This window comes from Hypomesus transpacificus, chromosome 11 (assembly GCF_021917145.1).
Source record: "Hypomesus transpacificus isolate Combined female chromosome 11, fHypTra1, whole genome shotgun sequence".
NCBI classification, from domain to species: domain Eukaryota; kingdom Metazoa; phylum Chordata; class Actinopteri; order Osmeriformes; family Osmeridae; genus Hypomesus; species Hypomesus transpacificus.
Genome location: NC_061070.1, coordinates 18887132 through 18900812, shown reverse-complemented (window position 1 = coordinate 18900812; position 13681 = coordinate 18887132). Strand labels below are relative to the sequence as shown.

Below are 13681 nucleotides of genomic sequence, written 5' to 3'. Positions count from 1 at the left end.
AATCCTCCAGTCTGTCCAAACGGAATGTTCTCACGAGTTTTTTGTTGTTGCTCTTTTTGGTTTCAAGTTTTCAAATATTGCAAGTGTGACACATGCTTTTCAGATCAAATATTATTCCTTCCCCAGTCAGACTGCATCTGGCTGCAAATCAAATAGATGAAATTGGGACTAAAACCCTCATCCCGCTGTTGGTCCTGGTCTTTAGTAACCCGCTCAGTAGTGGACTTCTCTCAGCGTCCACACTGGTGGACGTCTCGAGGGCATCCAACGGGCGGTTATGGGGGAGGGTTCAGGGTTTTAATTGACCTGTGAACATATTGCGTTAGTGTGTTCTCTGGAAACAGACCTATGACGTGTCAGCGGTTAAAGGGGTCACTGAGAAGTGTTCTATACATGGGCCTTATGCTCATGTGCATCTGTACTGCCTCCAGAAACGAAGCAATTTATCTGACATGGATTCATGTTGACCTTTTTGACTGCTGTGGAGGACATTCCTGTTTCACAGACGACAGATTCAATGACAACAAAGACAGAGTTCTGTGAGCCTTACCAGCCACAATTACTGTCTGTGACTCTGCCTATATGTGACACTATATACTGTGCACGCCACACAAAAGAGCTACCAACATTAAATAGCTCTGTGTGTGTTTTTAGCGTTTTCTGGTGTTGGGGGAAAGAGAGAGAGAGACAAAGAGGAAGATGGAGAGTGTGAAAGGGTGTGTGAAGAAGAGAAACAGTGTGAGTTCATTATTTTCAGCTGCTTTATGTTTCCCATGTGACCTGACAGGAAGCTCATGGCTGTGCGAACCAAACATGCCTGCTGTGTGTGTGTATGCGGTGTGTAGCTGGTGTGTATGTGGTGTGTAGCTGGTGTGTATGTGGTGTGTAGCTGGTGTGTAGCTGGTGTGTGTGGTGTGTAGCTGGTGTGTATGTGATGTGTAGCTGGTGTGTATGTGGTGTGTGTGGTGTGTATGTGGTGTGTATGTGGTGTGTAGCTGGTGTGTATGTGGTGTGTAGCTGGTGTGTAGCTGGTGTGTATATGGTGTGTAGCTGGTGTGTAGCTGGTGTGTATGTGGTGTGTATGTGATGTGTAGCTGGTGTGTAGCTGGTGTGTGTGGTGTGTAGCTGGTGTGTATGTGATGTGTAGCTGGTGTGTATGTGGTGTGTGTGGTGTGTATGTGGTGTGTATGTGGTGTGTAGCTGGTGTGTAGCTGGTGTGTAGCTGGTGTGTATGTGGTGTGTAGCTGGTGTGTATGTGGTGTGTATGTGATGTGTAGCTGGTGTGTAGCTGGTGTGTGTGGTGTGTAGCTGGTGTGTATGTGATGTGTAGCTGGTGTGTATGTGGTGTGTGTGGTGTGTATGTGGTGTGTATGTGGTGTGTAGCTGGTGTGTAGCTGGTGTGTAGCTGGTGTGTATGTGGTGTGTATGTGGTGTGTAGCTGGTGTGTAGCTGGTGTGTATGTGGTGTGTATGTGGTGTGTATGTGGTGTGTAGCTGGTGTGTAGCTGGTGTGTAGCTGGTGTGTAGCTGGTGTGTAGCTGGTGTGTATGTGGTGTGTGTGGTGTGTATGTGGTGTGTATGTGGTGTGTAGCTGGTGTGTAGCTGGTGTGTAGCTGGTGTGTATGTGGTGTGTAGCTGGTGTGTAGCTGGTGTGTAGCTGGTGTGTATGTGGTGTGTATGTGGTGTGTAACTGACTTCTCTCATGGAGCCTAGCACACAATCCCACCAGGCTGTCTCAAACCACCTAACATGATAACCATGTAGTACTTGTACAGTCTTTCAGGGTTAGGTTGTTCACGCTCAGCCCTTAAAACAGACAAAATTACAGGCATGAAAAGCGACTTAGGGTGTCAACTCAAACAGCTGACTTAGTGACAGAGGAGGGGAAATACTGTGATAGTGCACTTTCACTTCTCTTGTGTTTCTGCTGTGGTCAGTCACAAGTGGCGGAGTGCCCATCTGGCCAGCAGGCTGTTTCTCAGGAGGGTGGCGAGGGTGGCGAGGGTGGTGCTGACAAGGGCAGGTCCGGGACTGGAAGGCCGATGAGCTCGCTCCCCAAACGTTTGTGTTTTTATGAGATCCTCCACATTCCTGTACTGCTGATGTGGCGGCTCTCCACCAAGCTGTGTTTACCATACGGGGGGCTAAGAAGGCCTCTTTAATCTGCTAAGGTAAATACTGCAAGTCTCAGGCAGAGCACTTTCCACGGCCTGTGCATTGTTGTGTTTCTGTTTGGCTTCTGTCGACCTGTTTCCAAATGACCTTATAATAGACTGATATGTCAAATGGGACTGGGTGTTAGTGAAGGGAATATGCAGAAATACATTAATTTCTGAGTAATTTCTCTCTGAATTCTTGGGAAGCTGTTTGAGCTCACTGTTGGCAGGAAGGAGGTGACACACAGGCATGCTGCAGACATGTTCTGCCTCCAAACAATGGATGTGTGATGTTTCCTCCCTTTTGGAGGACAGGTCCTTGTGTAATCTAACGGTCCCCCCTCCTCCTCCTCCTCCTCCTCCTCCTAGCCTCTCACATCGGTCTGGTTCTCTACATGGGGGGTTATTCTCTGTCCCAGCCAGCCAGATGGTGTGTGGTAGACCCATCTGCAGTGTGTCTCAGGTTACACAGGTGGAACATGCTACAGTGACCACGTCTAGAGAGAGAGTTTCGATGGAGTGGTTGTGTAACTTGACCGTGAGGCTGTGGTCTCTGAGGAGAGGGCTGCCTGATGGAAACCCTGTCTGTCTGCTACTGTTCTCCTGGTCAGGGCACTGCACACAAGGCCTCCAGTACCCCCCCGGCACCCTTCATCGCTCTTTGTCTCTCTTTTAGCTTGGCCCTCTGTCCCTTAAGTGGAGTCTCTCCCTCTGGGTCTCTCTCACTCAGCGCTAGACAGTCCAGAAGCATGACATCATGTTAGGATCATGGAAGTCTGATCATGTGACTCCTTTGTTGCGCTCCATCGTTTTCTAATGTTTCGCATTCCTGCTGTAGTATACTGCATCCGCTGACACAGAGGCAATAGATCTAAAAGCCCACCTTTAAGACAATACCAGAACATAGGCCTGCGGGGATGTCACATTTATAATATGAAACACATTCTTTCAGATGGTCTCTTGATTACTCCCCTTTAACGTATTTAAAAACAAACGGGGCATGTCTGAGCTCTTTTCAACTGTCTCTGTGGGATTTCTAGCGCCAGTTCTCCTGAATGACCCCTCTGTGGTGGAGGCCCGCGTTTGAATGTAGCCACGACTGTGTGTGTGTCTGTCTAACTGTCTGTGTGTGTGTGTGTGTGTGTGTGTGTGGGAAGCAGAGAGCTAGAGAAGCAGCACAGCTGTACACAAAGGAGCTGTTGAGGTCTCCTCTGGCTCGTCTGTGCCCAGCGAGGGATCTGCAGCAGCGCAGTGTGACACGGGGCAGGTGCCCAGGCACGGACACAGCCTCTCTTCAGTTTGGTTACTTTACAAACCCTCTGTTCAGTTTGGTGACTTTACAAACCCTCTGTTCAGTTTGGTTACTTTACAGACCCTCTCTTCAGTTTGGTGACTTTACAAACCCTCTCTTCAGTTTGGTGACTTTACAAACCCTCTGTTCAGTTTGGTTACTTTACAAACCCTCTCTTCAGTTTGGTGACTTTACAAACCCTCTCTTCAGTTTGGTGACTTTACAAACCCTCTGTTCAGTTTGATGACTTTACAAACCCTCTGTTCAGTTTGGTGACTTTACAAAATGGAAGTCCAAGACAAATGTCCCTTCGGGGGCAGTAAAGTTTAGCGTTAGTATGAGAAGTTGTCAGTGTCACTGTGTTCCAGAGGACAGAACAAAGTTTGGTACACGCAGCTTGGATCCACGGCCGGGCTGTCAGTCCTGCACCGTGTGACCGCATCTGCTGTGGAGGAGCTCTCTCTGGGAACATGACGGAGGGGTTTGGGATGTGCTCAACAGCTGGACTCTCCCAGTGCCAGAGTCTAATCCAGCTGGACTCTCCCAGTGCCAGAGTCTAATCCAGCTGGACTCTCCCAGTGCCAGAGTCTAATCCAGCTGGACTCTCCCAGTGCCAGAGTCTAATCCAGCTGGACTCTCCCAGTGCCAGAGTCTAATCCAGCTGGACTCTCCCAGTGCCAGAGTCTAATCCAGCTGGACTCTCCCAGTGCCTGGGAAAGAGACTCATCCTACGAGGGTCTAATCCAGCTGGACACACTAGCACAGCTTCATGTGACACATAACAGGGGAATCCTATTGGAGGGTCTTAACACAGACCTATTTGGGGGTCATGACACAGACCTATTTGGGGGTCATGACACAGACCTATTGGAGGGTCATAACACAGACCTATTGGGGGCGTCATAACACAGACCTATTGGAGGGTCATGACACAGACAGTTTCTCAGATTTGTTTTGATATGATCCAAACTTAAACCTGTGCTGCCCTCCTCGCTGTGTAGGTGTTGTGCTCTCAGGCTTAACGGCTAATCTGACTGTTAACAGGTGGCCCAGTCCTGCCGTCTGAGTCAGCTGGAAGCCTGCCCCGTAAGAGGCTCCAGCGCAGGCCAGGGTGCGTGAGGCCAGACCTGCCCAGGCCTCAGAGCTCTTCCTCTGGGGAGGAGGGGAGCACCACCTGCCTGCAGAACGGAATATCTGGAAGCGCTGGCGGGGAGGATCGCAATGACATCATCACCGAGTCAACCAACGCTATGTCTGGAAGCCGGCAGCGACCTGCCTTGGATGAACTCTCCCTGGGTCAGTGTCGACACATCCTCCTCTCCTCCTCCGCTCCCTGTCTTCCTCAGGAAGGCTGTGGGGCTGCGAGGCCTCCGTCCAGATCCCAGGACAAACCCTTCTGTGACCTCCAGCTGACCCCTGGCCTCCAGCCTGGCCCTGCCCAGCCCAGACTCCCTGGCCCAGGGGACTCCTTCAGGTCCAGCTTCAGCTTCATCCAGCAGTCGCTCACCTCCACCCAGGGAACTCCCACTGTCCCTGAGCTACGCATCGCCTCCCTGGAACCAGCAGACCAGTCATCCTCTAAGACATTACCTTCTAGGGCTGGGTTAGCCCTCTCTGTCCAGCAGGAACCTGAATGTGTTTCCTCTAGTCATCCAACATCTAAAACACCAGGAGACAGATCTATGAGACAACCCGGTTCAGAGCCTGGCTCAGCTCCACCCAGCCAATCAGAGTTGTCGCTGGGTGAGAGGCTGTGGCAGGATCGCCACTGGGAGGGCCGGGAGGTGGGGGGTTGCACGTCGGTGACCTCTGACCTGAAAGAGAGTCTACCCGACTCTGACTCCTGCTCCCTGGACACCGAGGCAGCCTCGTCCGTGTCCCTGGATTCAGACGCTGCCACATCCGGCTACGACAGTGCGACCCCGGGGGGTGAGCAGGGCTGGGGCAGCCTGCTGAAGACGTATGAAGGAGCCCTGCAGGCCTGCCTGCAGAACACCCGGACCAACACCAAGGTAAGGAGGGGGAGGAGGGGGGCTAGGCCCTAACCTCTAACCATGATGATTTGACTTAGTTAATTGTTCTTCTGATCCTTTCGTAGATCGAGTCCATGATGTTGAAACTGCAGAGGCTGCAGCAGAAAGCTGTCCTGGAGGATGATTATGACAGCGGTGAGTCAGAATGTGTTATAATAAACCATGACCTGTTGAGTCAGAATGTGTTATAATAAACCATGACCTGGTGAGTCTACTCCACCACTGAGGGGGAGCCAGATAGACAGTTTGAGAGAGAAGATGAATGTAGTCTTTGCTGGAATGCTTTCACTGGTGTGCTGGTGTCCTGCCTCCACTAGAGGCCAGTGTTGGGCTGGGATCTGCCTCCACTAGAGGCCAGTGTTGGGCTGGGATCTGCCTCCACTAGAGGCCAGTGTTGGGCTGGGATCTGCCTCCACTAGAGGCCAGTGTTGGGCTGGGATCTGCCTCCACTAGAGGCCAGTGTTGGGCTGGGATCTGCCTCCACTAGAGGCCAGTGTTGGGCTGGGATCTGCCTCCACTAGAGGCCAGTGTTCTCCTCGTCGGCCCTCCCAGTCAGCAGGAGCCTGTTCCTCTTCCTGCTGTATTGAAGCACGGACGGACATTTTAACTGTGTCAGTTGGAACCATAACAAACAAGGGTGGTCAGTCTGGTTTAGTATGGCCTGTTATGGATTCACAGTGCCGTTGGTAACTGCTGGGTTCAGTAATAGAGATTTGACCCACAACTTGAGTTTTACGTCAATAAATCCTCTCGCTCCATTTGCTGCTGTTGTTGTGACAGCACATCACTCTTACTAAAGGGCTGAGACTGGTGTCTGGTCATTGACGACTCATTGACCCAGATATCTAAACAGCGTTGGCCTACAGACCCTGACTGCTGGTGTGTGCAGTTGGCTTCAGTGTAAAGACTGTACCTTGAGCTGTTTCCTGCACCTTGTGACTTTGATAAATAAGAACGTCTGGTGACCCCCTCTCCCTCCTCAGCAGACAGTGATGTGTTTAGCTGGACTGAATATGGGGTCAGGAAGGCTGCTCATGTTTACGATCTCACTCTCACTTGATAGCTCATGACTGAGTATACAGAACATATCACAAGTAATGATGGTGGTTTAAATGCCAACCAGCGTACGTGTAGGGTTTTGTGTAGATCATCAGTAACCCTTCCTGTCTGCGGAGCAGCCGTGTCATTTATGTCAAGGCTTCTATCTTGTGCCCCTGGAGGTCGTGGGGTAACCATGGAGACCCTGTGACATGAACTCCTGATTCTCTGAGGTAGCAGCAGAAGGAGAAGGGGAGTCGCTCCTCTCTCACGCAATCGCTCTCTGTGCCGGCCAACCTGCGCTTCAGGCCTCTTTGATGCTTCCTTGAGGTGATGTGTGTGTGCGTGTGTGTGCGTGTGTGTGTGCGTGTGCGTGTGTGTGTGTGTGTGTGAGTGTGTGTGTGTGTGCGTGTGTGTGTGCGTGTGTGGGTAAACAGTGTTTTCTTGAGGGTTTAGAGGTGGACATGCTTGGGTCTGCTCCTGGATGAGTCAAGCCACTATGCAGCCAGAATAGGACTCCTGGTTGAGGTCAAACGACAAACACCAGATGGGCCTGGTGCCAGACAGCACACTGGGTTTTATACATCCAGGCACCCTGCAAATAGGAATATATTTTTTTTATGTTTGGTGTGTGTGTGTGTTTGCGTTGGTGTGTGTGTGTGTGTTTGCGTTGGTGTGTGTGCAGCGGAGCATTTTGGTAAGAAGCTGGATGAGCTGTGTGGAGAACGGACGCGCCTGCAGCTGGACCTGCCCTCCAGACAGCCAGGGGTCTCCCTCCTCCTACAGCGGCTGGGACACGCACTCCACAGCGCCCTCCGCAGGACCCAGGACGCCACGTCAGTAAACACTCCTTTTCATGTTTTTATTCAGTAGAGGTCTTCAACCCTGGTCCGTAGGGACCCCCTGCCCTACATGGTTTAGATGTTTCCATGCGCCAACACACCTGATTCCAATGCATGGGTCTTTATCTAACTGCTGTGTTTCCTTTGAATCCACCTGATTCAAATGAATGCTCATTTGAAGAATCAAATGAATGCTCCTTTGAATCAGGTGTGTTGGAGCAGGGAAACATCTAAAACATGTAGGACAGGGGGTCTTTGAGGACCAGAGTTGAAGACCTCTGCAGTAGAATTTATATGAATTTACAAACCATCAGAGGGGTTATAGGATTATTTCCATGTTATGTTTTATTTATTATATATTGTTGATAAGAATGTTGGTTCACAAAGGGTTGGGATTATTCATGTATAAATTGAGATGTAGAACCATAGAGGATTTAGGTTAGATGGAAGGAAACAGGCAGGGGCGCAGGCAGGAACATTTTTTTTTATTTTCTTCTATTTTTTGGGGCCCTTGTCAGTCAGGGGCAATTGGAATTGTCCTAACCTTTCCCCCCTATATGGCCCCTTGCACAGGACCTAGAATTCAACCCTACCTGTACTTGTTACAAAAGCCAAAACTAACATGAACCTTGATGTGGAAAATTAAGCTGTAAAATATTTCTCTGCGAAACGGCCCACTGCAACAGGAAGCAGCTCACTGCAACAGGAAGCAGCTCACTGCAACAGGAAGCAGCTCAGGTGGGGTCTGGACAGCGTGTGTGTTCCTGTTGGAACGTATGTAGAACAATCCACCAGAGATTATAATCTGTAAAATGAGAATGTAAGGTGTCCGTTATGAAACTGTGTTTTTCTTATCTAAAAATAACTTCTTTTTAGAGCAGGGGTGTCCAGCCGTGTTCTGGATGAGATACTGCCTGTAGGATTTCACTCCCACCCTAATGCAGCACAGCGCATTCTACAAATTAGCTGGTCGACAAGCCGAATCAGGTTATTTCTAACTGAGGGTTGGCTGGGCCTGCAGGGCTGTAGCTCTCCAGGAACATGCTGGACAGCTCTGGGGGAGAGGCTGGACATACCTGGGGGAGAGGCTGGACAGCTCTGGGGGAGAGACTGGACAGCCCTGGGGGAGAGGCTGGACAGCTCTGGGGGAGAGGCTGGACATACCTGGGGGAGAGGCTGGACAGCTCTGGGGGAGAGGCTGGACAGCCCTGGGGGAGAGGCTGGATATACCTGGGGGAGAGGCTGGACAGCTCTGGGGAGAGGCTGGATATACCTGGGGGAGAGGCTGGACAGCTCTGGGGGAGAGGCTGGACAGCCCTGGGGGAGAGGCTGGATATACCTGGGGGAGAGGCTGGACAGCTCTGGGGGAGAGGCTGGACAGCCCTGGGGGAGAGGCTGGATATACCTGGGGGAGAGGCTGGACAGCTCTGGGGGAGAGGCTGGACAGCCTTGGGGGAAAGGCTGGATATACCTGGGGGAGAGGCTGGACAGCTCTGGGGAGAGGCTGGACAGCTCTGGGGAGAGGCTGGACAGCTCTGGGGAGAGGCTGGACAGCCCTGGGGGAGAGGCTGGACAGCTTTGGGGGAGAGGCTGGACAGCCCTGGGGGAGAGGCTGGACAGCTCTGGGGGAGAGGCTGGACAGTCCTGGGGGAGAGGCTGGACAGCTCAGGGGGAGAGGCTGGACAGCTCTGGGAGAGAGGCAGAATGAGTCACAGTGGTTCTTTCTCTCTTTGTGGTTCTCAGTGAAGGTCGGGATGCTGACCTGGTCCAGGTTCCACAGCAGAAGAGAGTCTCCTGTCTTCTGCAGGAAAAACGACAGGTGGAGGTGAGCGGAGCTCCTAGATGTGACACAGTGTTGTAGTTTGGTGTAGCTCAGTGGTTGGAGCTTTTGACTACAGATCAAGAAGTCACACATTCAAATCCCTGTCTATAGGTCGCTTTAGATTAAAGTGTAAAATGAGCACATTATTACAGAAATACCGCAAACAGCCATACTATCACTTATTGTCTATCTATCCTGTGAGGAATGCACAAATGATTTAACAATTGTATCAAATCAAATTGTGTTTATAAAGCCTTTTTTAAGTAGAAATGAGTGTAAGAACCCTCCTGTCACAAGCCTGTTTTGTTCACACCTTTACACCTCAAACCGTCTCCTCTTCAAACCGTCTCCTCTTCAAACTTTCTCCTCTTCAAACCGTCTCCTCTTCAAACCGTCTCCTCTTCAAACCGTCTCCTCTTCAAACTGTCTCCTCTTCAAACTGTCTCCTCTTCAAGCCGTCTCCTCTTCAAACTGTCTCCTCTTCAAACCGTCTCCTCTTCAAACCGTCTCCTCTTCAAACCGTCTCCTCTTCAAACTGTCTCCTCTTCAAACTGTCTCCTCTTCAAACTGTCTCCTCTTCAAACTGTCTCCTCTTCAAACCGTCTCCTCTTCAAACTGTCTCCTCTTCAACCGTCTCCTCTTCAAGCCGTCTCCTCTTCAAGCCGTCTCCTCTTCAAACTGTCTCCTCTTCAACCGTCTCCTCTTCAAACTGTCTCCTCTTCAAACTGTCTCCTCTTCAAACTGTCTCCTCTTCAAACTGTCTCCTCTTCAAACCGTCTCCTCTTCAAACTGTCTCCTCTTCAACCGTCTCCTCTTCAAACGTCTCCTCTTCAAACCGTCTCCTCTTCAAACCGTCTCCTCTTCAAACCGTCTCCTCTTCAAACCGTCTCCTCTTCAAACCGTCTCCTCTTCAAACCGTCTCCTCTTCAAACCGTCTCCTCTTCAAACCGTCTCCTCTTCAAACTGTCTCCTCCCTGGTGGTGCAGGTGGAGATGCAGGTGCTGCGTCGGCGTCTGGAGGATCTGGAGGAGCGGAGACGCAGCCTGGAGCAGCAGGAGCAGCAGGAGGAGGATCTGCGGGGCTCGGAGGAGGCAGAGGAGAGCTTGAGCCTGCGAGGGCGCAGCGCGGCCCAGCTACGAGACATGAGCCGCACCCTGGACGACCTGGTCGCCTGTGAGAGCCGCTCCCAGATGATCGTCTCACCTCCAGCCTCCACGCTCAGGTCTGCCCTCCCTACTCCTCTCAATGCCTCGTCCAGCCCAGTGGTGCTCAAGCTTTTTGGCTTCAGAGACGCTTTTCTGAATCCCCCTATACCCCATAAAAAATATATTGATTATATTATATTTCTACCTATATTTTCATGGTTTATTGTCATATTTAATTTCCCACTTTCTCTCACATACCCCTGTAGTACCTTCACGTGCCTCTAGGGGTGGGTACACATTCCCCCTGTGGAGGCACACTAGTCTAGCCTGTACATTCTGAAGCTGCAGTGCACTGCATCACCACAAGGGGCTGCCAGAGAGCCATTTAAAGAGGCTGGATATAAAAATATAACAAAATAGAGACATACGAATGCCAGTCTTTGTTAGTCCTAGTCATAAGCAGTCCGCTTGGCTGGGTCCATCTTCATGGGGATGATTAGGGTTAGCTGCTGTACGGCACTACTGTGGCCCTCAGGCACCTGTTGGTGCTAACCTTTACCACAAACTCGATTGTTCTGCTGTCAAACGATGACATTTAAAACAAATCCCACTGCACGCTGCACTGTCCTAGGTTAAGAAATAATGATTAAGTGAGAATCTCTGCCTGAATGCCACAGGAGAACCTGAGGCTTCAGAGACAAAACAGGGAACAAGGATGAAGAAAAGCACAACAGTTATTTTTTGTGTCATTTTTTTGTTCTTTCACAGTATTTGGAAGAGCATGCATTTAATATTGTTTCCAAAATGTCAGGAGGTTCCGGGTTCCTTGCTATTTCAATTTCCCGTCCTCACTTTCACCTGCTTGAACCTGTTTTTAATTTTTATTATTCCTCTCTGATGCAAATGAATGCTGCCGTCACATCGTCTGAAGTTAATGGCTTCGGAGTGGACGCTATGGAAACCCTGTCCTGTTCCCTCTGGTTAGAGAAGGAAATTGTATTTATCCCCTTCGCCCTGTGACCCACCATCTGGGGGACCATTTGGTAACTGACACTCTCACTCTGATTGGAACGCCCCAGAGCCCCTCCTGATTGAGATTGGAAGGAGAGATTCGGATGTGGTTTTCCTGAGTGTGTGCTGTTGTCAGAGAATTTGGCTCATTGAATTAATGGCAGGCGACTCCTCCTGCAGTTTGTCTTTCCACCAGTATGTTGCGCTGTGCTGTCGTAACCATCACCGCTGGTTTATCTGCCACCTGGTGAAACGCTGACATGTTAATCTTACATAGCTTCCCATAAAACCAGCAGCTTGTTATGAGAAAGACCAGGTCAACCAGGTGCTGCTGCTAATGTTCATATTAATTCACTCTGCTGGTTTTCTGAGTGTTTAGGTTTGAATGCATGCAAGCTAAAGGTCTGTTGTTGTAGGATAGTTCAGTGATCCAGTCTTTACTAAGATGCACATCACATTGCATCGTTGTCTTACTATGAGCAAAGCAGCCTTAAGTCTCTTGAAAGGTGTTAAATACACGCAAGTTATTCATCTTCAAATCACTTGCTTTTCAATGTTTCATGATGTCACTACAAATGAAAGGGTGATCAGGCTTTTTCTGTGGCTGGGCCAAAGCTTTGGAATGCTCTCCCTTATCATGTGAGGTCTGCTCCTTCACTGGAGATTTTTAAATCTACTCTAAAAACACATTTTTATTCTTTAGCTTTTGGAAACTTTTAATTGTTGTTTTATAGCGGAGTTCTGCTATGCATTATGTACAGCACTTTGGATCAATTTGTATTATGTTAAATGTGCTTTATAAATAAAGGTTGTTGTTGTAATATTATTATCCAACGTGACAGTGTTCATTGTGTTGCTCAGACATGAGGGTAATGTAATTCTAGTGAGTGGGGATGAGATGCTAGAGAGTGGGGAGGATTTTCTGCTCCATTTTGTCCATTTATTTCTAATTAGGATCACACTTTAAACAACTGTGACATGAATTATCTGCTACGATTCCCTAGAAACATTTCCTCAAGTGTTTTTATTTACTCTGGTTTATTAACAGTAATGGTCTAGATCCACCATTGTTGAACATGTGATGGTTCCACAATATTCCTGTGTGTGCATGTGTGTTCACGATTGTGGGATTAATAACGGTTTCTTCTTCTTCTCTGACGTGTTCCTCCTCTCGTTCCAGACTCCAGGAGCAGGAACAGGAAGTCAGTCTGTCCATCAAGGAGGCCACGGCCAAAGTAAGGCTCTGTTCACGGCCCCCATGTGCTCCACAGCCCCCCCACACCTACACACAACACCAGACTGCCTTTACTTTATGAATGTGACAGAAATATACTGTGGACTCCAGAGCTCTAAGGTCTCAAACTTATAATAGGATGATTGTGTGTGTGGTTTTGTGTTTGTCTGGGGTGGATGTGTGTTGAGTTGGGGGCAGGGGAGGTGGGTGGGGTCACCAGTGTGCAGCCCTCAACAGGGCTGCTGCCTCCCACCCCTGTCTGTGTGTGTGTGTGTGTGTGTCTGTGTATGTGTGTGTGTGTCTGTGTGTGTGTGTGTGTGTGTCTGTGTGTGTGTGTGTGTGTGTCTGTGTGTGTGTGTGTGTCTGTTTGTGTGTGTGTGTGTCAGTTTGTGTCTGTGTGTGTGTGTGTGTCTGTGTGTCTGTGTGTGTGTGTGTGTGTCTGTGTGTGTGTCTGTGTGTGTGTGTGTGTGTGTGTGTCTGTTTGTGTGTGTGTGTGTCTGCTTGTGTGTGTGTGTGTGTGTCTGTGTGTCTGTGTGTGTGTGTCTGTGTGTGTGTGTCTGTCTGTGTGTGTGTGTGTGTGTCTGTGTGTGTGTGTGTGTGTGTGTCTGTTTGTGTGTGTGTGTGTGTGTCTGTTTGTGTCTGTGTGTGTGTGTGTGTGTCTGTTTGTGTGTGTGTCTGTTTGTGTGTGTGTGTGTGTGTGTCTGTTTGTGTCTGTGTGTGTGTGTGTGTCTGTTTGTGTCTGTGTGTGTGTGTGTGTGTCTGTGTGTGTGTGTGTCTAGCAGAGCCTGGAGCTGTGTGAGCATCAGAAAATTGTCACTTTAGCCGTCATGGCCTCAGGCTCTATCACACGCGCACACACACACACACACACACACACACACACACACACACACTCACTGTGTGCTTGAATGTGTGTGTGTGTGTGTGTCTATATGTCTCTACTTTTTGTTCGGGTTGTGTCTCTGCCTGCATGGATTTCCGTGATGTGTGTTCACATCACGGAAATCCACAGCTCGCCCTTGTGTGTGTGTGGTGTGTGTGTGGGTGTGTGGATATACAAGGTATCAGGATGATCTTTCAATCCAGAGACATGGATCTGGGCAGGGAGGG

The 13681-nt window shown here is 49.7% G+C and overlaps 1 protein-coding gene across 2 annotated transcripts in view; it reads left to right on the top strand.

The window, feature by feature from the left end:
* The window catches only part of disc1 (DISC1 scaffold protein), a 36523-nt gene that overhangs the window by 1129 nt on the left and 21713 nt on the right, over window positions 1-13681 (top strand). For both annotated transcript variants that reach the window (XM_047029198.1, XM_047029199.1), the window contains exons 2-7: window positions 4491-5458; window positions 5545-5614; window positions 7203-7353; window positions 9103-9184; window positions 10168-10403; window positions 12518-12572. In XM_047029198.1, coding sequence (XP_046885154.1) covers window positions 4491-5458; window positions 5545-5614; window positions 7203-7353; window positions 9103-9184; window positions 10168-10403; window positions 12518-12572 — 1562 coding nt within the window. The remainder of the gene's footprint in view (window positions 1-4490; window positions 5459-5544; window positions 5615-7202; window positions 7354-9102; window positions 9185-10167; window positions 10404-12517; window positions 12573-13681) is intronic.